A 26,237-nucleotide genomic window follows, 5' to 3' on the forward strand; every position below is an offset into this window, starting at 1 on the left:
ATGAAAATTCCAAAGAACGAGTTAACTCGTTCTTCAGAATTGCGGCACGCAAGCGATGGATTTGAAAAACGAGTTAACTCAATCTAGGCAATCAATGTGTTAAATTAATTTACTATGGCTGCTTTGAAGCATGGACTGGCACACTTATTCACAATGAAGAGTATTAATCTGAAGAGTGTATTGAGCATATCTACTCAGTTACTTCAGTAATGATATGGGTTATTGCGGAACATCTTCCCTCCATTAGCATAAGACATCACATGCAATGTACTACATTTTGGTGTGAATTCTTTTTTTTTAAACAAACAAAAATGTTGGTGCTGTCAATCACCCAAGCCTGCCACCCTGTACATTTCTCTGAATTTACGCCCTGTCCTGGACAGAGCAAACTCATACTCTGCCTGGAAAATGACCTCTTTAATCTGACTATGTTCTGCTCCAGCGCCACTTGTGGTGACAATGATATGGTAATATTACAAAATAAAGGTTTGTTCCACATGTAAGAAATTACAAGGGTTAGTTTCATTATGAGGAAGGCATAATGCCAGCAGTACAGCATGAACACAGGGATTCAACAAGCTACAAATGGGAACGCATTGGGTATCCCATTCACACATGGCCAGTAAGTGCTGAAAATCTGATATGTCAGGATTGGCGCTGGTAGGATTTTGTTTCCTTAGTCCTTGCAGAATCACAGATTATGAATTAACAGACTGATAGAAGTAGCTGTAATAGCAACAAGCTATAATAAAGGGAAGACTAATACAAGGTTCAGAAAAACTAGATTTATATTGCATCCAAACAATAGCGCTTGTGAATCATACTGTACGTTGTTCCAGTTTAGGAGGACTGATGGCAAACCAAAAGTGTCAACCATCTTCATATCCAAGAGACTATGAATGATATAAGCCCATTTTATTTCAGGGCTGTACACATTATGCTTCACCTCTGTAGATTTAGATATTTGCCAGACCCAGGGGGTCAGGCCTACATGAGGCTTTGTCTGTCCCCTTTTGCTATCGTTTTCGTCCATATATGGACGAAAACCATATATGGACGAAAACGTTTTCTTACATGTCCCTCTTTTTGATTGGCCAAGCTTAGCGTGACGTAGAGCTCCTGCCGGGTCACCCTCTTGGTCTTCTGACTCACTCCCCTCCGGATGCCTGGGGGGAGCCTTCTCAGGAGCCCAGTCCCAGCGCCATACATGCAGCATATGGTCATAGAAAGAACAAGTGGCAAGCAAACAGGACAAGGAGGTTCCAACTGCTGCAGTATTAAGGGATGGAACAGCAGCAGAGCTGGAAGTGGTGGATGGGGTCGGCATTATGGTCTCTGGGATGTAGCGACCTTCGTCGTCTTCCAGTGATGCGTCGAAGCTGGCAGTGGGGGATTCATATTCGATCCTCAAGTGTCCTCTGCCACTAGTCTCCACATGGCTTTTCCTTGTCTCCATTGTCTGCGGGGAGCAGGGAGGATCAGCCTCTTCCAGGGTGGCCTGGGACCAGTCGGCTCCATACGCCAGGGAGTTGTGCAGAATGTAGGAGGCAACGCTGGGACAAGCTCCTTCACTGCCCTCTAGCGCCTGCTGGCAGTCAAGGATGTGAAAGTTGTTGTGCATGCAGGCAGCCAACAGCAGGTGTTCATGGGTGGGGTGCCACTTTAGTCTCCACACGCCCCCCCCAAGGGGGTTCTCACTGAGGGGCTGCCTCATGTTCCTGCCATCCCACAGCAGCACCTGCTCGTCATAGCTTCCTGTAGCTAGGATGTGCTCCCGGTGTGGATTACTGTGTATACTACATACACCCATTGTGTGCCTCATGCTGGTGAAAGTGGGGATGGGACCCATCCGTAGATCCCAGCCCTTAAGCTTACAGTCATCCCCACCAGAGTAAATTAGCCGAGTGTCCCAGTAGGAAAATGCGGAGATCCAGGCCTCAAAGTCATGGGCCCTCCACTGTGACACAGCTGTCAAACTGGATTCACCCAGGGAGAGTACATTCACACAGCCTGCAGAGTCACTGCACACCACCCGCACATCACTGCTGTCCCCCCTGCCAGTGGACCAGTCTAGTGAGAGTGCCAGCCTGTCAGCTCCCACTTCCAGGCTGCTCAGAGCCTTTAGACCCCAGTGGCTTTCCTGACTCTCTGTGAGAGTGTACAGCTGGATGTCCCCAACTGCAGTGGCCATTCCTAACAATGGCTTCTCTGATACTGGTACATGACACCATTTCAAATCTAAAATAGCTGGAGTGTCCACGCGCTGGAGTTCAGTGAGGGGCGGTGTCAGGGAGCCCTCTTGGCGGAATTCAAACAGGTATAAACGGCCAATCCGGCTGGGAGTGGCAGACTCCTCCACTGCCCCATCTGGACTCTTCTGGAGTTGATATGTTCCACATGTCAGGATGTTGTGCCACTGTGGAATAGGGCACCATTCCACAGTATCAGCACTCAGCTCTGTGTCAAACACCTGCAGGCTGCGAGTCCTTGACCTCCAAGACATCACCACCTGTTCAGCATACCGTTATAGCTGCTGCTGTGACCAGATCTGGAATACGTGATGCGGCCTCGCCAGGTTCAGTTTTGACAAGGTGGAAAACGATCATTGACCAGCTGTTCCGTGTACTTCCTGTCGGCGGCGACGTGAGGCATAGTATGTACAAATGCCAGGATCTTAGTGTAGATAATTTGGTCTTTTTTTACACGTCCAGCCATCCTTGCGTGTTGTCAGAGCGAATGTAATATCTGTAGCTCTTTTTCTACACTTATATAAGATTGGTGTCATCATTGCTGATGTCACTTGATCAAACCAGTGAAATCATTAATAATGAATAATTGGTTACAGTAGCATTGGTTGAATAAATGTTCATGTACATAGTAGTAGTAGTAGATAACTTCATTTTAATCACCTATTGTTTCACAGTGTGATAATCATGTGCTACCCAGTGGTTAAAGTACTAAGTACATTTACATAGTAAACTAAGTGCTGTACTTAAGTATAATTGTGGTTAACTTTTGCTTGAGTATTAAAGGGATACTTCACTTTCGGGCCGGGGACACATTTAAAAAAAATATTAAAAATAAATGAAAAAAGTTATGGAAAATTCATGGCCCCCTCACACATTAGTAGGACACTCTAATGCGTGAGGGGGCCATGAATTTTCCATAACTTTTTTCATTTATTTTTAATATTTTTTTTAAATGTGTCCCCGGCCCTAAAGTGAAGTATCCCTTTAAAATGTTTAGATACTTTACACTTCTCCACTACATCTCAGAGGCAAATATTGTCCTTTGTACCATACTTTTACTTGTAATAGAGTATTTCTACATTGCGGTATTGATATGTTTACTTAAGTACAGAATGTGAGTATACTTCTTCCACCACTGGTCTCGCCTGTCCCAACATCTGTTGTTTTCCACTGCTCCGGGTGGGTCCCTGTCTGCCTGAGCATGGATCTCTAAGGATCATGTCATAACAATAATTGTGATTAACCGCAGGAGCTGTGCAATTACACACTCTTACCTTCTTTTTTATTTCTACATGTATTTAAACGTGGGGCATGGATGGATCTCACATATATTAACAGAAATAATATTACAATAAAGTAGATCAGTATTTAGATGGGCCATTTCCACTGGTTGGGAGGGGGTTCAGTGGTTTCTGCTCCAACTACCCAACGCTAGGGTCAGTCGACCACCTCTGTGTACTTCCAGCAAGCTGCGTCCTGAGCAGTGGTGGAAAAAGTACTCACATTGTATACTTAAGTAAAAGTATCAATGCTGCAATGTAGAAATACTCTGTTACAAGTAAAAGTCCAGAATTCAAAATGTACTTGAGTAAAAGTACAAAAGTATTGGCATCAAAATGTACTTAAAGTACCAAAAGTAAAAGTACTCATTTTACCCATTTCAAGTTTTCAAATGTATAACAATCTTTTGAAAATAGCAGATCTACAAGCTCACAATGCATCGCATCGCAACGCATTGAGAACTTTTAATCGATCCTACTCTTAATCGATCCTGTGAGCTATTAATTGATCCTCAGGAGAGTGCACGTCTTTTGCCCAGGCCATAAGGTATTGGACAATGTTGTGTTCTTTAATTCAAGTATGTCCTTTTTTTCTTTATGAAATTCATTCATTCTAGGGCCTTTATGCCTTTATTTGGACTGCACTGCAAATTGCACTGCAAAGTGACAGGGAACAGGGAGAGAGACAATGAGTGACACGCAGGCCGTCGGGTTTGGGAATCGAACCCGCAACTTTCTGTCTGGCTCAAGGGTCATCTCCATGCCGGTTTGTGGTGGACATTTTTGACAAAATAAAATTTTGGCCATGGACAAACAAATGAGTGGACAATAATAATTACCAGAAACACATAACGAGCTATAGCCTTGAATGACTATCTCTGAGAGTGTACAAATGGAACCAAATGGATCCTACAGGTCCATTTGGTTCCATTTGTACAAATGTTTCAACATAGAACATATTATGACGATTAAGAACAATATATGTGACTATCTGAAATAATTGTGATTAGGTGATAATATAATGAGAAGGAGGATGTTTCAGGTATGAATGTGCCATCGCAGAGTCAGCTGCGCTATTTATTCAAGTAAATTGGAAGTGTGGTATCTGAAAACCACAGACTTAAAGGTTCTATTGCACTTTTGTAGTTGCGAACAACGCCATATTGTAGATAATTTGTTGTTCCAGTGGTGAGTATGAAGGGTTGTAGAATGAATTGAGTCATCACTCCAGCAGTGAGGTTTCTTTGCTTCCGATTTATTGCATATAGTACAGAGTTCCACAGCCAGCTCCACAGCCTAACGGCCTGGAGTGGCACACACACACAAGCTTACATTTCAGTATGGTCTATATAGCACATTCAGAGAAAGAGGAGGTACATATATGGGTGTGTCAGCCTTCAAAAGTGAGCCCCCACCCGGCCCAAAACATTTACAACTGTATGGGGCAGGAAGGGGGATGGGAGACACATGCATAGAACCTCTGTCTCCCAGGTAAACAACAAAAGGCAATGCTAAGTACCCCACACCCAGCTCAGACCAACAGTCACCTCTCTGCTTGAATCCACTCCTCTGTCTGTAGGCTACTTGTAAGCAAACATATGACTGAGATTTGTATATTATGATATGAAATATACTACATTACCCCACATGGGAGACATTAAACGTCTTCCACAAACACGTATATTTCAAAAGAACCACAAAGAACCGCCCCCCATGAAAAGCGACTGGAACACCAACTAGGACAAAAAATAAAACATTCAGGAATACTAAAACAGCAAACATCAATACAGAACAATGCACATACAAAAACCAAGATTACATAGTACAGCGACACGGTGAATTACATCAAATAGACAGAAAACTCATCCCAACGCCAGCACTCTTGTACACTCTGTACCCTGTGCCCAGCCCAGCAGCCTTGGGACAGTCAATCCTATTAGGTATTCCCCAATTCCAATTAGCGTGCAGGATCCTCCTGTTAACCTTTAAACTCTGGGAAAAATGTTATACACAATGTGAAGTAGTAATATGAACATGTAAGGTGACTTATTATCCCCAAAAGCACACTCTCGCAAAATAGGCACTTGAGCCCCAAAGTCGCGTGATTGTGACTGATGGAGCTGCATTCTTATTGTAAGATCACTTAGTAACCCACAACCATTAAAATAGGCCCGTTCAGCCCCCAAGTTACATGATTGTGGATAATGGAATTGTATTGTTATTGTAAGGTGACTTAAACTTTCAGCGCATCAATCTCTTACATCAATCTCAGCCGCCGACTCAACGAAAATAAAAAAATCCACATTTAATCCCAGAGACCAGAAAGTAAAAAAATACCCTTGCATCACTTCCACCATGGCCGCCAAACGCCCCACAGGTTAACCCACCATTATCACAAAAATGTAACTTCAGGTCCCACATGCGCAGTGTCCCGCTCGATAATGTCTCTCTTGCAGTCCCCCCAATGTCATCTTCTCACCCCAGCCGTGCCGTCCAGTCAACAGATAGCTGCATTTTCACAACAGAGTGCTCTACGGGCGATCGCAGGCGATAAGTTGTGCAGCCAGACGAGTTGTACAGCCATCCTAGACCTGGTCATGAGGTCCCCTCCTTGTAGATCATTGAAAAGTTGTCGTCATGTCGTGCCGATGTCCATAATCACCTACACGGTGGTCCCCCCACGCCTCAGGAAGATAACACGATCAGTTCACCCACCGCAAGGCAAAGACTTCCCCGACCGTCCGCCGCATGTTCTTTCGACGCCTGGCTCAGTATCCCTGGAGACTTGCGCCCCCAAAAAAACAAACCAACGCGACTGCCGACTTAAACGCCATATGTGCTATCTGAAAACCACAGACTTAAAGGTTCTATTGCACTTTTGTAGTTGCCAACAACGCCATATTGTAGATAATTTGTTGTTCCAGTGGTGAGTATGAAGGGTTGTAGAATGAATTGAGTCATCACTCCAGCAGTGAGGTTTCTTTGCTTCCGATTTATTGCATATAGTACAGAGTTCCACAGCCAGCTCCACAGCCTAACGGCCTGGAGTGGCACACACACACACACACAAGCTTACATTTCAGTATGGTCTATATAGCACATTCAGAGAAAGAGGAGGTACATGAATGGGTGTGTCAGCCTTCAAAAGTGAGCCCCCACCCGGCCCAAAACATTTACAACTGTATGGGGCAGGAAGGGGGATGGGAGACACATGCATAGAACCTCTGTCTCCCCGGTAAACAACAAAAGGCAATGCTAAGTACCCCACACCCAGCTCAGACCAACAGTCACCTCTCTGCTTGAATCCACTCCTCTGTCTGTAGGCTACTTGTAAGCAAACATATGACTGAGATTTGTATATTATGATATGAAATATACTACAGAAGGCAAGTCAGTTAACCCATTAAGACCGGGAACGCTTATTGTGTCATTTTTAGATTTATTTGGCTATTCAAAAATAGCAGATATGCATAGCTTAGCTTGGGAACCCCCTCAAGGACCCCTGGGAGTCCCCAGACTCCACTTTGAGAACCACTGATTCAAAGGGTCAAAAAGGCAATAATATAATATTTGCAATAAAGATGATAATTTAAATGGGCCATTTCCATTGGTTGGGAGGGGGTTCCTCTGATCATTTGTTCCATGCTCGGCTCCAGGGATGAAATGACTGAGGTGGGCAGATGGAAAATGGCGAGGGGGCACATGCTTTTTTATATGGTAAAACAAGATTTACAGAATTTGTAAATGGGGGTGCCAGGCTCCCTCTGGCACCCCCGTGGCCCCGGGCCTGATTTGTTCCCATGGATCATCATTTGTTATATGCACTGATTTCAAGTCTTTAATTCCCTGCATCTAATAAAAGATGTCACTTGTGAATCGTTTTCAATCGTGCGTTCAGCTGTTGAGAGGAACTGATTCAAAGTTGCACATTTGCACTGGAAGTGGAGGCATGAACAAATCCAGCACAAACACTGATGTTAACTCACTGAGGTGCCCTTTAAATTCAAATAAGCCACTTAATTTCATACTTCATCTTACAAAAGTGTCAAACCATGAAATTAGCATAGACAATTATTTTTGACCATTTTCACCTATAATGATGCCCAAAATAGGGAAGCCAGGTTTAAAGTTGTTTTAAATAAATAACAAGTGTGTACATTACAGTATTGCACATGCACAGTGTCATCCATACACATGAACAACCGGTTTAATCTCATTATCGAGTCCCACTCTCATTGTCCATAGATTATCGTCAATCACACAAGTCACAGTCAGTGGTGTAAAGTAACTAAGTACATTTACTCAAATACTGTACTTAAGTAAAACTTTGATGTACTTTTACTTCACTGGAGTACGTCCAATTTTCAATACTTTTACTTCTACTCCACTACATCTCAGAGGCAAATATTGTACTTTTACTCCACTACAATTATTTGAAAACTTGAGTTACTAGTTACTTTGTAGATTTTGATTATCATTACAAAACATACATTAACCACTTCAGCCCTATGCATACTTAGGCCATTTGAAAATAGCCGATCTACAAGCTCACAACGCGTTGCTATGCGATGCGTTGTGAGCTTGTAGATGTGCTATTTTCAAAGCATTTTCATACATTTGGAAACAGACATTCTGCAAAATGAGTACTTTTACCTTCAGTACTTAAAGGTAGGGTAAGTGATTTTCTTTGGTTAAAATAAGTGTTAAATAGCTCTATATTCTGATAGTAATCATTGCTATAGAGTGTTTGTTCGGTAACAGGAGTATCCATGTCTCTCCACCTCTTTATTAAACAGAAAATGAATGTTCAGGTCGGGATACCAATTCTATTAAATCAGGATAGAGAACTCATTCAGGATACAGATTAAACAAGTGAAATTGGAAGTGATGACACTAAGAAATGAGCAGACACAATTGGAACTGTTAAAGTTCCATATCCACTATAAAAGTTAAGCTGATAAATGGGTACTCTCTCCTGATTGGCTGAGATTTTGTCACCTACCTGGAAATGAATTTTCCGTTTATTAAACAGCTGGAGAGACACAAAGACTCCTGTTACTGAACAAACACTCTATAGCAATGATAACTATCAAAATATAGTGCTTTAACACAAAACCTTTTGTTTTAACCAAAAAATATCACTTACCCTCCCATTAAGTATATTTTAATGCGAATACTTTTACTCAAGTACATTTTGAATACCAGACTTTTACTTGTAACAGAGTATTTCTACATTGCAGTATTGATATTTTTACTTACAGTAAGTACAAAATGTGAGTACTTTTTCCACCACTGGTCACAGTGCTTCAGCTCCCTCATTTGGTGGCAAACTCAGCTCAGGCCCATGCAGCAGCTCCGTGATTGCCTGCATGTCCTGGTTGGTTCCCTCAGCCCGGGCCCCAGGGCTCAGATCACCAATCAGTTCATCCGTCAGCTGCAGGCGGGCGGCCCATTCTGCAAGTTTGAGTTGGTACAGTTCTCTGCGTTCTCTTCTCCTCCTCTCTCGGGCACTTTCTCCGGAAAGTGACTGCATGCCGATGATCAGCACTCCTGCAGGCAGTCCCATAGTGGCTCCTATGATGGTTCCTGCCACCAATCCCCTCGGGCCCAGGTTGAGTCTGAAAAGGCCTCCGGTCACAGCTCCGGCGGCAGCATAGTGGCTGAGGACACTCTTGTCTCTGTACGCAGACAGCCCTGTACTCACGGAGTTGAACAAAATGACAAAAGCGGTCACCCTCCAACTCCACCTCCAGCCGTATCTGACAAAGCCCCGGACGGCGGCGTTATGGGCTGAACGCACCGCCTCCACGCGGCTCCTATAGATTTCAGCCTGGCTGAGTTGAATGAACCTCTGCCCTGCGTGACGTGCGGCCGGCAGGCCCCCGTAGATCATCCCTGCTAACGCTGCAGCCAAACCAATCTTTATATACATTACAGTCATTTAGCAGACGCTTTTATCCAAAGCGACTTACAATAAGTGTATTCAACATAGGTAGGGAACGAAAACTACTAATCACCAGAAGTCTTTAGTGCATTTTCTGCAAAAACAAGCAACCAAGAGTATACCTAGCGCTAAGGTAAAAGTGCAATATATCAGCTACCTATTTCCATAAACAGATGAGACAAAATAGCTAAGTCAAATGAGCATGAGCATAAGTCACGTAAGTCACGTCGGTCACCTCCTCTGGGTACTGCTGTGTCTTTTCCCGGTCCAAGAGGTCCTTGATGCGGTCCCACCCCGTCTCTGGGAACTCCGGTTCGCCGATGAGCTTAGGCACGTTGTCAATGTGGAGAATCTTCAGGCTCTCATGTGGATTCTGAGACACCAGGCCCACCAGACCTATAGCCTTCTTCACAAGTCCAGCCATCGATGACTTATCTCAACCTGTTTGTTGAAAGAGACAAAAGCATCTTTAATGCCTTTAGATCTTTTTCTCCTCATAAATAAGATTGGTGACATCATTGATGATGTCACTAGAGTGACATAAATCCAGTGACATCTTTAATGCCTTTAGATCTTTTTCTCCACATAAATAAGATTGGTGACATCATTGCTGATGTCACTGTACTTCTACTCCAGTACATCTCAGAGGCTAATATTGTCCTTTGTACTCCACTACAATTATTTGACATACATTTTGAATACCAGACTTTAAGTACAAAATGTGAGTTTTTCTTCCACCACTGGTCTCACCTGTCCAACATCTCCTGTTGTGTTTCCACTGCTTGTCCATTGTCTGCCTGAGCATGGATCTCTAAGGATGACAATGGAAAACAGAAATTGCACAGGGCAGATATGACAAATAACTGAAACATACAAAATGGCTGACAAAGACACATACCGTACAAATAATCAAAATGAAACATTTACTATGGCCAAAATAAGCCATTTATGCTATATATAACAACATTTATACTCAAATGTTGTTATATATAGCATAGTGGAAATAGCTGATCTGCAAGCTCACAGCTTGTACTGTAGATCTGCTATTTCCACTGTTTTTGAAAATGTTTGAACATGTATGTACCATTTTCAACTATGACAATTATTCAAACTATATGTTATTATTGAAATTCTTTATTAGGAATAGCCCCTTGAGATGTAGCATCTCGTTTTAGAGGGGATCCTAGGTACATGATACACTGTATAGACATTTTCCAAAAACTAAAACTAAAACAAAACAAAACAAAACAAAACAAAAACAAAGCAGAGGGGAAAACAAAACATTAAACAACAATCAATTACAACAACCAATTCAACAAACAATATCAGATATGACAAAACGAGTAAACAACAAGACAGATGACAGGAGCCACAACAGAACAGGACAGACAGACAGACAGACAGGACAAACACATGAAACAACAGAAAATGTAAAGCATAAGAATGGAACATTAAGTCAACACAGACAGAACAATATCGTGAATGTCAGTATATTTGGAGTGATTAATAGAGGTTATATGACAGTGTTATAGTTATGAAATAGTTATAGACATGTACATACATTCTCAAAGTAAGAAGACGGCGTATTTTTGAACAGATAATGAGATGAAATGGAACGAATATTTGCCGGTAGGTTATTCCAATCTGAAGGCGCTTTAAACATAAAGGCTTTCTTGGCTGTTGCTTTTGAAAAAGTGGGAACAGTAAAGTAGAGTTGGCTGGAATGCCTCAAGTGATAATTGGAGGAAAGTTGATCCATGTATTGTTTTAGATATTGTGGGTATTTGAAATGAATACATTTGAAGATAAATTGTAACCAGTGGTGCTGTCTTCTTACAGAGGGAGAGGGCAGATTCAGACTTTCATACATTAAACAATGATGAGTTGTGAAAGAACATCCAAGAACAAATCTGCATAATTTATTGTAAACTGTATTGAGAGGAATAAGATTGGTTTTGGATGCTACCTGATATACAACATCTGCATAATCCATTATTGGTCAAATTAGTTGAAGTACAAGTTTCTTTCTAACAGAAAATGTAAGATAGTTTCTGGAACGGTAGAGAATACCAATACTGAGATTTATTTTCCTCACAATGTTATTGCGAACGCAGCGGAAGGAGGCGCGAGGCGCGCCTCCGCGCAAGTGGAGCTTACTATGAAACCGTGCTCGGCTTGTGTGTCTGTCTGTGTGTCTGTGTGTCTGTGTGTCTGTGTGCAGTATTTTTTGCAGCCTGCCCCTGGGTGAAATATAGCAGCTACAGTCACGTACCATACATCAAATGAAATCTCTTTGAAAACTGAACACACCTGTCAAGGTTGCGTTTAAGCCCGCCCCTTCCCCCGGAAGCCACGCCCCGGAGAAGGCTCCTAAAAACTCCCCATTGAAACCCCATGTTAAATGAAAAGTGCCCGAATCGCTCCGAAACTTTTTCTACCCCCCCTAAGTGGGGGTCTACGAACAAATACTTCGGGCTCGGATTTTGGCTCCGCCCCCCGGAAGTGGGTCAAACAGGCACTTCAAACACTTTGTTGAATTGTTCAAAAACATTCAAAGTTTTTTTTTTGTGAATTTGTATTTTTCTAAGATGCTCCTTTTAATGCAGAATTTTTTGTATTTTTATTTTTTGGTTACTTTGTCTTTTAATAAAAAAAATTCATTAAAATGTCTTTTTTTTTGCGTTCGCTTCCCGCGTTCGCGCGTCTTACTTGTCAATATGGCACTTGAATGATAATCCATCATCAGAGTCCAACCAGACACCTAGGTATTTTGTGTGTTCAACTCGTTGCAGAGGTGTACCTATATGTCAAATAAGTGATTAGGTGATAATATAATGGGAAGGAGGATGTTTCAGGTATGAATGAGCCATCGCAGAGTCAGCTCTATTTATTCAAGTAAATTGGAAGGCAGGAGGGTTAAAATGTCTTGTCACTCACCCATAGTGTTCCAGACCCGTGTGGCCACACTCCTCCCCCCCGCAGACAACCGCTTGACCATCCAATTGAACCCTCTTGACCAGCCTGTTCTTTGTGGCTCTTGTCCTTTGAGGCGTTCAGCTGTTGAGAAGAACTGATTCAAAGTTGCACATTTGCACTGGTCTGGAAGTGGAGGCATGAACAAATCCAGCACAAACACTGATGTTAATTCACTGAGGCATCCATTAAAACCACTTAAGCGACTTCATTTCAGTGACTGCATGCCAATGATCAGCACTCCTACAGGCAGTCCCATAGTGGCTCCTATGATGGTTCCTGCCACCAATCCCCTCAGGCCCATGTTGAGTCTGAAAAGGCCTCCGGTCACAGCTCCGACTGAGGACACTCTTGTCTCTGTACACAGACAGGAAGCCCTGTACTCACAGAGTTGAACAAAGTGACAAAAGCACTCACCCTCCAACACCATCTCCAGCCGTATCTGACTGTCGATGTGTGACAAAACAGTCACACATCGACAGCTAGCGCTAAAACATAAAAGAGCTACTGCCCCACCACACACATTTTTAATTATAAATTACTTGCAACATAATATTACCCTTAATCAAGCACAACTTTCCCCCCAATACTCTTACAATAAACCAAAAAATAACAATATTCAAAATAATTACATTCAGGCTTGAAACAATTACTCTAAATTGTAACTTAAATTGGAGGAGCCTCCAAGAACTTCTATAATCTCATAACTTAAATTCTATAAATCTATAGATGTTCTTAGTTTGCTTCTTTTCTTCAGGAGAGTCTCTTTTCCTGGTGTTTCACCCAGATGGACAGGGTTTTGAGGTTAGGTTTAGGCATCATTTCTGTGTGAGGTAAGGGTTAGGGTTAAGGGTTAGGTTTAGGCATAGTGTTTGTGAGTTAGGGTTAGGGTTAAGGTTAGGTTTAGGCATGGTGTTTGTGAGTTAGGTTTAGGGTTGAGGGTTAGGTTTAGGCATGGTGTTTGTGAGGTTAGGGTTATGGTTAAGGCCCTTTGTCGCAACTATTTTGCAGGCGTTCCATTTATTGATTGATTTCTTCAACTCACTGTCAGCCGGCGTGAAAGCTGTTCATTGGAATTGGAAGGTGAGTGAGTTAAAATGTCTTGTCACTCACCCATAGAGTTCCAGACCTGTAGCCAAGTCATGGGTCTGGAGCCGGAGACCCACGTAGCCACACCCCTGCCCCCCGCAGACAACCACTTGACCATCCAATTGAACCCGCTGATCAGCCTGTTCTCCACAGATGTGCCCAGTTACAGGTCTGTAAGGGTCCATTTGGTTCCTAACTATCAACAATGTAGCTGGGGAACACCCTCAAGGACCCCTGTGGGTCCCCTGACCCCACTTTGAGAACCACTGAGGGTTGAAAAGGCATTAATATATCATTACAATAAATACAATAAATAAAAAACATTTCCATTGGTTGGGAGGGGGTTTCTCTATCAGTGGTTCCAATGGTTTCCACTCTGACATTTTCCTAGACAGAGCCAACTCACACTCCGCCTGGAAAATGAGCTCTTCAATCTGACCACAGTTTATTTAAACAAATAAATAAATCTTCCTTTTTTTGTGAACCAGGATATTATTTATTTGTAATATGACAATGTTACTTTCTTAAATAATCTTAAATAAAAATATAGCTGCAAGCAGCAACAAGCGGTTTCGAGGGATACGGCAAAAGGCGATATGAGGCGAGAGAGAGAGAGAGAGAGAGAGAGAGAGTTAGAGAGAAAGAGAGGCAGTTAGAGAGAGAGAGAGAGAGAGAGAGAAAGAGAGGCAGTGAGAGAGGCAGAGAGAGAGAAAGAGAGGCAGGCAGAGAGAGAGAGAGAGACAGAGAGAGAGAGACGCAGAGAGAGACGCAGAGAGAGGCAGTGAGAGAGAGAGAGAGAGGCAGAGAGAGAGAGAGAGAGAGAGAGAGAGAGAGAGAGAGAGAGAGAGAGAGAGAGAGAGAGAGAGAGAGACTAATGAGGAGTGAGTGAGGGCAGGTGTGATTATGGATTGAGAGGGAGTGACAGCAGGTGAGGTGGGTGGATCCAATCCATGGGAATAGGCAGGGAGTGTTGCACACTAGGATGACTCTTCTACAGGAACATATGTCAGAAAATTGACAAACAAATACTGTCAAAATGCCATTTCATCTTGTCTTTAAAAAGTGAACATGCATTAATTAACAAAGTCATGATTTTTGTTCAGTCAATTATATTTGGACTGGTTAAATTGGGGTTTGAACCAGGGACCTACAGACTTGCAGGTAGACAGTGTACTGACTGAGCCATTGGATAGACAGAATTGGATTTCATGTGTGGTAAGTTATCATACAGCATGGATTGCTTATTATATATCTACAAGCTCATAACGCGTCACATTGTAGACCGGCTGTATGTGGTTACTGTAGGTGTTGTATTAATAATTAAATCTGCAAAGTAACAAGTAACTAAAGCTGTCATATTATGCTGTAATTGTAGTAGAGTAGAAGTAACACAATGAAAAGTAAAGTAAAAGTACCTCAAAATTGTATTGTGCATTGTAATCACTTGTATTGGTACTTGGGTAAATGTAATTAGTTACTTTTTAGCACCATTGAGGAGCCAATGACTGACATGCTAGGTATCACCAGGTGCACTGATTGCTAGAGTGCAGAGGGACATGGGTTGATATTAATGGTCTTAACTCAAAATGTATATATCACACAGCTTAGATTTGTTTTGATTAAATCCGGAGAGTGATGTAAAAAGAAATCTGTAGTGTAAAAGTTGCACGTTCATATAATGTCAATGTATATTGTTTCTTGTGTCTGGGTAGCTCAGTTGGAAGAGCTCTTGACTCTGAAAAGCAAGGTAATGGGATTGAATCCTGGCAAAAGCAACACAGCATATGAGTAATTTAGTTCCCTGGTGTATAGAGCATTGTTACAGGTATAGACTCATGTGTTTGTTAATGTTGCTACCCTTTAAATGCCCATGGCCAATTACGTGGCATCGGGCGCTTAAAGTTAAATATTTGAAAAACTACACATTATTTCAAAGAAAAAGACACCAGGCCACTAATGAGTTGTGAGTGAAGACAGGTGTGATTGGTGATGAGTGAGAGCAGGTGAGAGGGGTGGATCCAATCCATGAGAATAGGGGGAAGGTTGCTGACTAGATGACTCTTTTCTACACCCACCCTCACTAACCTTAACCTCAGTAAAACAACGACCTAACCTCAAGAAACACTATTTGTAAAACTAAGAATTCCAAATGATGATCACCTCAAAGCATTGTTGGGGACAGGGATCGAACCAGCAACTAATGGATTCACAGGCTGCCTCTCTTCTCATTGAGCTAGAGATATGGCCTCCCTGATGGTGTCTGTTGATATCTATAGCTTTTTCCGTCCGTTATGAACCAAGCCTCTGTTTCACTAACTCTAGATCACTGGTTCACAAAACATTTACCACTAAAGATGTTTTTTGTCTTCTCGGAATGTAAACTAGTGAAAATAGTCGATCTACAAGCTCACAACGCGTTGCTATCTGAAAAGTTGTGAGATTGTAGATCGGCTATTTTCACAAGAAAGTATGTCATACATAAAAAACAACTACTCTCAAAAAAGCATTTCATATTATTTTTTTTAAATGTAATGTAAAGTAATGAGTGAGGTTTGAACCGGGGACTTTCGGAACAAGAGTCTAACAGTTTACTGATTAAGCTATTCAATCCACAGCCTAAGTCAGTGAGAAAGGAGAATCCAACAAAACAAAACAAAAGGGGGAATGAAGTACGTCATACATTGAAAATAACTACCCTGCATGAGGTGGGACTCGAATCGGTGACCCTGTGAATGCAAGGCATATGGTTTACCGATCAGCCATTTGACCAACAGACCTGAACTGGTGAAAAAGGAGTTCACACAGATGACACAGTTTCACGCAAATTGCTCAGAAATCCTGGGTTTAAATGTTTTTCAAACTGCTCAAAATTGCAGACAATCTAAGGGCGGAGCTTACTGGTCAAAGTGATAGATGTGTTCCTCATGAGTCAAGGCACATGTGTAAGCAAGTTTCACGGCTGTTGGCCAAACGAGGCATGACTTTTGCCTGTTTAAAGTTTGCATTTTCAAAAAATTACTATAGCGCCCCCCTTTGACCAATTGGAGTAAGATTGGTTTCAGTGATACTTGGAATGACCCTCTACATTACTGCAAAGTTTCAAACAAATGTGAGTCTGCATGTATGTGTTAGGGGCAAACAAATAATTATCATAAAACTGCAATATTCATTGGCTCATAAAAGCTTCATTTTTTCACTTATGGAAAATCCGCTTCCCCAGTTTGTCGGCATAGGTCCAAAGCTCATGCGTAAAATGTTTCGTGCAGATTGCTCAAAGATCCCAGGACGAGATAGATTTTTACTGTTTTTCATATAATTCAAAATTGTGGGAGATCTAAAGGTCAGAGGTCAAAAGTCAGAGTATGAAAGTTGTTAGGCATGAGGAGACGCATGTGTGTGTCGAAGTTTCATGGCTGTAGGTCAAACAGGGCATAAGTTGTACCTGTTCAAAGTTGGCATTTTCAATTGAGTGCTACAGCGCCACCCTTTGGCCAATGGTTGTGAGTTTCGTGTCGTCGCAGTTTGGCATAGCCCTCTACCATATTGCAGAGTTTCGTAAAAAGTTACCACGCGGTTAGGCCAGAACTGAAAAAACGGCGGAGGAAAGAGAAAGCCAAGGAATGCAATAAGGCTTCGAGCCTTATAGGCCTCGAATCCTTAATAAAACAAATCCATGAACAAGCACGGCCCAAACGGCACTGAAATGATGGCATTATAGCTCTTGCAACACTGTACACTGCAAGAACTCAACAGTGGCAGGGGTTGACACAGCAGATATAAAAGTGTACATTAGTTCAAGTCTGCAAACTCCCTAGTTGTTCCAGGAAGGTACTTATATACGGTCGGCTGCACACAAAGACTTTGATTTTATTTTATTTATTTGATAAATTCATGATACAATTCACCGTGGTGCATAGTACAGTAGAGTTATCGGGATGGCACAAAAAGTCGAAAGACTTAATTCCGTTGCGGTCCCAACATAAATAATAGCATCATAGTATCTGTATCTAACTGATAACACATTTGTTATTCTATTTTAACTAAATTAAAATCATTGTAATAATAGCATTCAACAACATAGACAGTCATAAAACCAATGCACAAGAGACAAAATAAATACATAAATAAATAGAACATTACATTTAACGCACCCAATACCAGCCATACCAACAAGGTCCAATGCAGACCAACCAGAGGCCCCTGACTCTATTCTAACTTGCCCATCAGCCAATTTGTCAACAGCTTTTTAAAACTGTTCAATGACTGGGCAAATTTAATTTCATGTGGGATTTTGTTCCACTCCCCCCCCCCCCCCCTGTGTATTGGAATGAGCTTCTACCTACCTTGTTTTGTAGGTTTGGTGATTTAAGATCAGCTACACTAGCCCTGTTCACACTGTGGTAGTTACTAACATTCTGGAAAGGTTTTTCTTTGACTGGATTAAGCCGTCCCACACGGATGTACAAGACTCAATCTTGAAAATTCAGCTGGGACAGCAACACTAGTGCCAAAACAAGGTGAAGACAATTCCAAGTGCACGTCTCAACTTCGGCCTCCTTCTGAGTCACAATTCTGCTAGGCATCAGTCCCAGGCACCTTCCGAGGACCAAAACTCTACACCGTCTCCTACACCTTTGGAGCTTCCGGCTCGCCGGCCTTGGGGCTCTGCTGCTTGACATACTGCTGCAGCAGGGCCGATAGGTGAGCCGGATGATGCTGCAGCATGGCGGCTGTCGGTGAGGTGAGCATGGTCAGGGCACTCACCAGCTCTCCCTGCACCACGGTGACTGATGGCAGCTTGGAGTAGCTCAGCAGCCCCTCTGGACTCAGCAACATGTTCTCGATGCAGGCTCCTTTTGGAACCATCTGAGGGCTGCCTCTCAGTGTCAGCAGCAGTTCCTTTACTTTTGGCTCTTTACTGACAAACAACACTGTCTGGCCGATGAACAGGGGCAACATGTTGCAGTATATGCTGTTTTGGAGAAACAACCTCATTACTTCATTGGGGATGAACTTGATGATTCCATGTTTATGAAATCTGCGCTTTAGTATCAGCATGTCTTCAGCATTGATGGAATTATTTTGGATGACAGCAATCATCTTGCAGTCCTGAAATACATTCTCTACTTCCTTCTTTAAAAGCACCATCAGGCCATTCTCCTCTTTAACTGTTATGGTTTTGGGTGGATAAGTGCCCCAGGGAATAGGTGGTTTGGGTAGAATGTATTGAGTGACAGCCAAGAACTTTTGTTTCATAATGTGCATGGGCTTTTTGTGTCGGGTCACAGCCTTGGACCCATGCCGCACACTCTGTGTCAGGGGCAGCCATCCTTGTTTAGGTAACAGCCTTCCACACAAGGTCGCCGCCATCTTTGTCAGGGAGAACACGTGACCGCTTCCACAATTTATTATCTGCTCCATCTTCCATAGTCAGGCTCAGTTCTGACAAGGTGTAAACAATCATTGACCAGCTGTTCTCCTAGAGGTGGTTGATGTCGCTGACGCTGAGTATTGCCGATGGAACTCTACTGGCCTAGGGATTCCTTTGCCTTTTATGTCATTGGTTGTGGTACTGGTGTCATTACAGTGACACAGTTGTATCCATATATGGAGCGAGCGATGTCAGTCATACCCAAAGATGGGGTCTATGATGTCAGTCTTGGGTGTTTTGGTTAGCTCCATATATGGGGCTCCAGGATACACAACACGTGGCAAAACCACGTTTGGGAAGTTTAGCATGCTGGGAACTGGAGTTATAGCTGTTTAAATCCCAGCCAATAGGAACACAGAGGGGGTGCGGCTTAAGCGATTACAGCCTGTCCCTAGTGGCCGGTTAAGAGCACCTACCAAGTTTAGGAAGTTTAGCATGCTGGGAACTGGAGTTATGGCTGTTTAAAGCCCAGCCAATAGGAATATAAAGGGGGCGGAGCTATGGTGCGCCTGTGTGTGTGTGTGTGTGTGTGTGTGTGTGTGTGTGTGTGTGTGTGTGTGTGTGTGTGTGTGTGTGTGTGTGTGTGTGTGTGTGTGTGTGTGAGAGTGCTGAGCCAGCCTGTGTGTGTGGGTGCATGTCTTTAAGTTGCGTATGTGTTGCACTGTCTCCTGTTAGTGCTTAATTAGTGTAACTGGTTGCATCTTTGTGTTGCAATTAGCTGCAGCTGGCACCGCTCAAAAATAACAACGATCAAATATCGACCAATCAGAAGAGGGGGCGGAGCTAAGAAACACCAATGAAGAACAAGGACTGTGATCTGAGTCCAATGACATCACCCACAAGTCTGTATGGCAATCATAGAGTTAAAAATAATAGAGAGGGCACCCGATATCCCCTCCCATCCACTTGCATTGAGTTGCTCACACAGCGCATTGGCCGAAATCACCCCTTCTTCCGGGTTGTGAAATGTGGTGGGCGAGGCCTATTTGGGGCTTCTGCGCATCACTTCTGTGATGCGTTTTGCATCAGAGAAGCGCGCAGCCCGGTGCGCACGCTCGTGAGTCGAGCCCATTGGTCGAAACCGTTTTCGCTCGTTCGTGACAGAAGCCCCAGGCCGTTTTAAGCTGCAGTACCATGAATGGCCAGCATGTCCATTCGGCTTCAATGAAACCACTGGGTTCTGGGGGCTTGATGGCAATCAGATCAAAAGTTACGGCTATTTTCACTTCCTGTTTGGTGTTGAAATTTTACGCTTCGCCACGGTCACGCAGTTTTACGAAAACTCAAGTTTCTGATAACTATTCAAACTCATTGAGTGCCATTCACGTGTTTCACGTGTTTTTGAAAAAATAAAAAAAATATATATGAGTTCCTTTAAGTACAACCCGTAAAAATGGCTTGAAAAAAACGCCACAAAAACGAAGTCGGGACATGATACAGGTGTGCACCAATTTGCATACATGTAGGTGAAACCGTATTGTGGGGCTTGACGCGCAAAACTTTGTAGGGGGCGCTATTGAGCCATTAGGCCATGCCCCTTTTTGAGACGATTAAAATACGTATTTTTTTGCCACTTGTGATGTGTGTGCATAGTTGCGCAACTTTTTGAGTATGCTTGGCGTCTCACATGCTTCATTATTGCAAAGAATAATAATAATCTTTGCCATTTCAATAGGGCTTCGCACTGTGCAGTGCTCGAAATGAATGTGGGTATATATGTCACAGGTAAATTGGCATTCCAGGTAAATTGGAAGGGGAGCGCTTGTTTTTAGGCGTGGGGCGGGGCTGCGAGGCGGGGCTTTTCGAGACAGGGTTTTTTACGCGAGGCTCGCGAGGAGGAGGAGGAGGAGGAGGCGCAATGCGGGGCTTTGATACGAGGCGGCGCGAGGAGGAGGAGGAGGAGGCGCGAAGCGGGGCTTTGATACGAGGCGGCGCGAGGAGGAGGAGGAGGAGGAGGCGCGATGCGGGGCTTTGATGCGACGCGGACCGCACGTGATAATAGTTATTGTCCATGACGGAGGCGCGCCGACTCAGCAGAGCTTGAGGCCGAGGAGGCGCGCCCTCGCGCCTGAGTGCCCGCGCCGACCGGCCGAAGGTCTGCTGAGTCGAATCAGCGCCGTCCGAGTTGTAACCCGATAGGGGGATAATAGATCTTTTTATGGGTTACTATCATACAGTCTATGGTTACTATCCAGTGTCCACGACGACACACATGTGTGCGTGTGCATGTGTGCGCATGCACACATGCACACGCGTAAACATCAATAAACATGGAACAGGCACAACCTTGCTCTTAAAGGTAATGAGAGCTGACACCCTGATTGGTTTAATTAATGTAACACCCAAAACACATCCATGAGTAACTCAAAAGGTAAATACAGGCCTAATGATGTGCCTTCTAGCAATCAAGTCGCGGACACACCCCTGGACACATTTTGATCCCTACTTTTTAGGCTGTGCACCATGGATCGTCTAAATAGGGCCCCTGCACGTTTTCAAGTGTTTCCTCAGTTTAGAATCAGACACAATGGTAAGGTAGCATGTTTTTTTTTTTTTTTTTTTTTTTCATATTTCCAATATGTTTGCGCTGTAACTTTGGTTTAATTTCATTGGCTACTCTGTTTAAATATGTTCTGTTTCAGCCAATCACCTCTGTCTTGTTACAGATCTGCCCTTTAAACCAAACATCACCATATTACCCATTATAAACGTGTGTTGGAGGGTTCCAACTTCCAGCCACAATACCCAGGAGGCTCCATACATAGACATAATTTGGCTAGAAAGAAGAACGCACCTCCGGCAGGACGCATGGACCGAAGATATTTAATCATCCTTTTTCTTCTCCTGTCGGGTGATATCCACGTTAATCCAGGCCCAGTTACCACCAGGCAAACTTCTGCCCGTTTGGCGAGGGAGGAAAACCTTGCCAACGATGCTAACGTTGCTAAAGCTGCTAGCGTTGCCACCGGCAACGTCGAACAACAACAAAGCCTGGCTACAACAAAGAGCCTCCGGATCACCGGAGCCAACGCAACCACGTTGGCCACTGAAGCTAGCTACGTCGTCAACACCAATGGCTCCCCACCAACTCAACTAGGCGAATCAACCCAAATGATCAACCGAAACACCCACGTTGTTTCCACCGCAGCCGTCGACGAGGACGCTTGCACCGACGTGCCACGGCGATCAACCGGGAGAAGCAGCATAGACGAGGACGCGGAACCAAGGAGTCACCTTGCTGTTTTCCCCGAAGCAGAGGCCCTGATGCACTGTTTTCAACCCACGGTTCGTTCCACGGCCATGGTCCTAGCAGAGGCCGTGCTGGGGCCCCCGCGACCCATCCCCACCCAACCCCCACAGCTGGCTGCTTACGACGGAACAAAGGCTTTGATGGACGCTTACGCCTCAACACCCCCCTCCCCCCCCGATACTGCTCCTCAGCGTTTTCTCTCAGTGGATAAACATCTCTCCATCGAACAAATGAACAAATCTTTTGATGTAGGCTTACACATGATCCACCTCAATGTGAATTCCCTTGTAGGAAACAAGCTAACACAAATCAGGCAGATGTTTTATGATGGTAAGGTTGACATTTTAACTTTCTCTGAAACTAAACTTGATCATACGATAAGGGACTCTGAGATTGAAATTGAAAACTACAAACTCTTCAGAAAATATAGGAGCATTAATGGGAGAAATGGGGGTCGTGTATGCATGTATGTACATAATGACAATGACTGCATCCTTCGCGAAGAACTGAAGGATGCAGCCATTGAAGCTGTGTGGGTCAAGATCATTTAAAAAAATGCCAAACCTGTGCTAGTCGGTACCATATACAGACCTCCTAACCAGACTGATTTCTATGAAAGACTTGAGGAGTGTTTAGCTAAGGTGGAATGTGCGGAGACGATACTTCTTGGTGACTTTAACACAGACATGCTCCGTAAGGAAGCGTCAGTGTATAAGTCATTCAAGGGGTTTTGTCATCGGCACTCATTCCACCAGCTGATCACTCAGCCCACAAGGCTGTGTGTTTCCACTCAAACTACCATAGATCTCATTCTAACAACGGACAAGGACAAAATCCTCAATAGTGGTGTTTCTACCTGTGGCATATCTGATCATAACATGATCTTCTGCACCAGAAAGAAACGTAAACCTAAGACCGGTTACCACAAATCAGTCACGATCAGAGACCTCAAAAACTATATGAGTGAGGACTTAGATCACAGGCTAGAGGAACTGGACTGGTCCGACGTACTAAACAGCACACAGGTAGACGAATCTTGGCTTGGTTTCAAAACCAAATTCATTAACATTTTGGACAGTGTGGCTCCCATGAAAACCATCAGGGTCGGTACCATGGATGAATTCGGACATCCTTGCTGCCATGAAAGTCAGAAACAAAAAGTGTTCTGAGCTTCATAAAGGTAGGATCAAACTCGCCAAGTGTTTTGACAAGGGTCTCGAATCCCACGTAGCTAAACTTGAAAAAGAAAGAAACAAGCTAAGAAACAAGGTTAATGGCATGCTCCTAATAGCAGAAAAAAGCTTCCTCGATGACAAAATTGAGGAAAATCAAAGCAAACCACGAGAGCTTTGGAAGCTATTTAACAACCTACTAGGCTGCAGCAAGAAATTGAAAACCAGGTTTACAAACATAAGCCTCAAGGTGAATGACACTCTCATCACATCCAAACATGAAGTGAGTAAAATCCTCAACATATTCTTCACGACCATAACCTCAGATTTGGTTGAAAAACTACCCCCTCACTCTGGGTGCTATGGTGAAGAGTATGTTGACTCATTTTACGAAAAACAGGGTGTACGCAAAGATGATTTTAAACTCTCCCCTGTGAAAACAGAAGAGGTGTTTAAAAAATTGAGTGCTCTTCATCAACACAAAGCCACAGGCCTCGACAATATCCCCGCCAGATTTCTAAAAGACTCAGCCGCCTCCATTGCTCCAATCATTACCCACATAATAAACCTCTCCATCATACAGGGACGGGTCCCTAACGATTTCAAAAAAGCAAGGGTGACCCCTCTGTACAAAAAAGGAAACAAATTAGACCCTGGCAACTACCACCCTATTTCTATTCTTAGCTCCATCTCGAAAGTCATGGAAAAAATTGTCTATGAACAGGTCGATAAGTATCTTGCCGAGACAAATCTAATCTACAAATTCCAATCTGGTTTCAGAACAAACCACTCCACTGACACATGCCTTCTCTATTTGAACGACTCTATCAAACAAGATGTCGACAAGGGCAAATATTGCGGCATGGTCATGCTGGACCTCCAGAAGGCCTTTGACACCGTTAATCACCCAATTATGATCAATAAGCTCAAAGCAATAGGTTTTGATGATACGTCAGTGAACTGGATGAGATCCTAACTGGAAGGGAGGGAGCAAGTGGTGGAAGTAAACGGCACCCAGTCCCCCCCCCCCTCCCTGTGACTTGTGGTGTCCCACAATGAAGTATACAAGGACCTTTGCTGTTCCTGATATATGTGAATGATATGTCATCAGCCTGCGACTGCAAACTGTTCCTGTTCGCAGATGACTCGGCCCTGCTAGTCTCGGACAGGGACAGGCTGCAGGTTGAGAAAACTCTCAGCTCCGAACTCAACAAGATCTGCATCTGGCTCTGTGGGCGGTGTGGTCATCACAGTGGTCATCACAGTGATGGAAGCTGTGAGCTTCGTAAGCTATGTAAGCTTACGAAGCTCATCACTGTGAGCTTCGTAAGCTATGTAAGCACTGTGAGCTATGTAACTGTTGTTATTTAACAGTGGTCATCACAGTGATGGAAGCTCACCTTTAAAAAAAGTTTTTTTTTTAAGTGCATAGTCCTATTTATATGTTATTAATGTCATCATGTGTCTCACTAGCCAATCACAGTGCTGAATAGTCAGCCAATAGAGTCCGCCAATCACAGTACAGCTAGGGGTGTACTGATGTAGAGGGGTGTACTATTATGGGCCAATCACAGTGCAGGAAAGGGTGTACTAATGAGGTGTCCCAACCCCACTTATAGGGGGCGGCTACACCGCCCAAAAATTGTAAGCTTGTTACTTGTCGTAGGTAAAAGTAGGATGGTTGGGCTGATCCAGAATTCAGCATTTCATGCTTAATCAATTGGCTATAGATGGAGAGGGATATAGGGTCAGTTTTATCCACTATATACATAGCTAATCTGCGTCAAGCTCTGCGATCTTTGATTTAAGCTTGTATAGCTGTATTCTTGGAGTTGACAAAGCCCTCTCACGTATTAGGACAATAGCAGTCACCAGAACCAAGGATGTGTGTTTTCTATGAATCTAACCTAATTAAAATGGAATTTGAAGTTACAATGGGTTTATATAGGAAGGGGTCGTGTCTGACCAAATTAAACTGTTCTGAATACTGAATCTAGCAACTTAAAAAGTGTCTGGGATGCACACAAAAGCCTGTGTATACGTTATAACTACCCCAGACATGTTTGGGGGACTCCTGGGGGCCCCCAGACCCCACTTTGAGAACCACTGATTTAGAGGGTTGAAAAGGCAATAATATATCATTACGATAAAGATGGGCATTTAAATGGGCCATTTCCATTGGTTGGGAGGGGGTTCCTCTATCAGCGGTTCCCATGGTTTCAACTCTGCCATCTTCCTGGACAGAGCCAACTCACACTCCGCCTGGAAAATTACCTCTTCAATCTGACCACAGTTTATTTTCTGCTCCAAAGTCCCAACGTCAGGCTCAGTTTTGACAAGGTGGAAACGATCATTGACCAGCTGTTCCGTGTAATTCCTGTAGGCGGCATCCTGAGGCATGGTCCGTACAGATGCCAGGATCTTACTATAGAGAATCCTCAGGCGCTCATGTGGGTTCTGAGACAGCGCCAGGCCCACCAGACCTGTGGTCTTCTTTACAAGTCCAGCCATCACTGTCTGTTATCGACCTGGCTGCTGTAACAGACAATAGCGTCTGTATCTCTTTTTCTCCACTTATATACAATTGGTGACATCATTGCTGACGTCACTGGACCAGGGGCGGACGCACTGTAGGCACAGTCAGTGCCTTACCTTGAATACACTGTGCCTTCCCTCCGCCAGACAGCTTTTTGTGTATTTATGATTGAATATCGCCCCCCACACTTAAGGCCGACAAACAGCTTAATACGCATCAATTCTCTCTCTACGTCCTGCGTGTCTGGAGGATGTTGGGTCTTTTGAATCCCTTTTCACACTCGAGTGTGAAATGTGTCTGTCTGTGTCCCTCA

At 43.6% G+C, this 26,237-nt stretch overlaps 4 protein-coding genes across 4 annotated transcripts; all 4 read right to left on the minus strand.

Moving 5' to 3' along the window:
- Nucleotides 1–571: 571 nt before the first annotated feature.
- LOC308074129 (diphthine methyltransferase-like) lies at nt 572–2,503 on the minus strand (the record flags this gene model as incomplete). Its single annotated transcript, XM_080413461.1, has 2 exons — nt 572–579; nt 1,132–2,503. 2 exons carry the CDS (start codon nt 2,501–2,503, stop codon nt 572–574), a joined length of 1,380 nt encoding a protein of 459 aa, XP_080269587.1.
- Nucleotides 2,504–8,825: 6,322 nt separating this feature from the next.
- LOC308074131 (complex I assembly factor TIMMDC1, mitochondrial-like) lies at nt 8,826–9,897 on the minus strand (the record flags this gene model as incomplete). The annotated part of the gene is made up of 2 exons (XM_080413463.1): nt 8,826–9,449; nt 9,691–9,897. 2 exons carry the CDS (start codon nt 9,895–9,897, stop codon nt 8,826–8,828), a joined length of 831 nt encoding a protein of 276 aa, XP_080269589.1.
- Nucleotides 9,898–18,161: 8,264 nt separating this feature from the next.
- Nucleotides 18,162–18,905, minus strand: LOC308074132 (large ribosomal subunit protein uL10m-like; the record flags this gene model as incomplete). Its single annotated transcript, XM_080413464.1, has 1 exon — nt 18,162–18,905. One exon carries the CDS (start codon nt 18,903–18,905, stop codon nt 18,162–18,164), a length of 744 nt encoding a protein of 247 aa, XP_080269590.1.
- Nucleotides 18,906–25,548: 6,643 nt separating this feature from the next.
- On the minus strand, nt 25,549–25,899 carry LOC308073913 (NADH dehydrogenase [ubiquinone] 1 alpha subcomplex subunit 5-like; the record flags this gene model as incomplete). Its single annotated transcript, XM_080413193.1, has 1 exon — nt 25,549–25,899. One exon carries the CDS (start codon nt 25,897–25,899, stop codon nt 25,549–25,551), a length of 351 nt encoding a protein of 116 aa, XP_080269319.1.
- Between the last annotated feature and the right edge of the window lie 338 nt (nt 25,900–26,237).

This window comes from Gymnoscopelus braueri (assembly GCF_963280865.1).
Source record: "Gymnoscopelus braueri genome assembly, chromosome: 19".
Classification (NCBI taxonomy): domain Eukaryota; kingdom Metazoa; phylum Chordata; class Actinopteri; order Myctophiformes; family Myctophidae; genus Gymnoscopelus; species Gymnoscopelus braueri.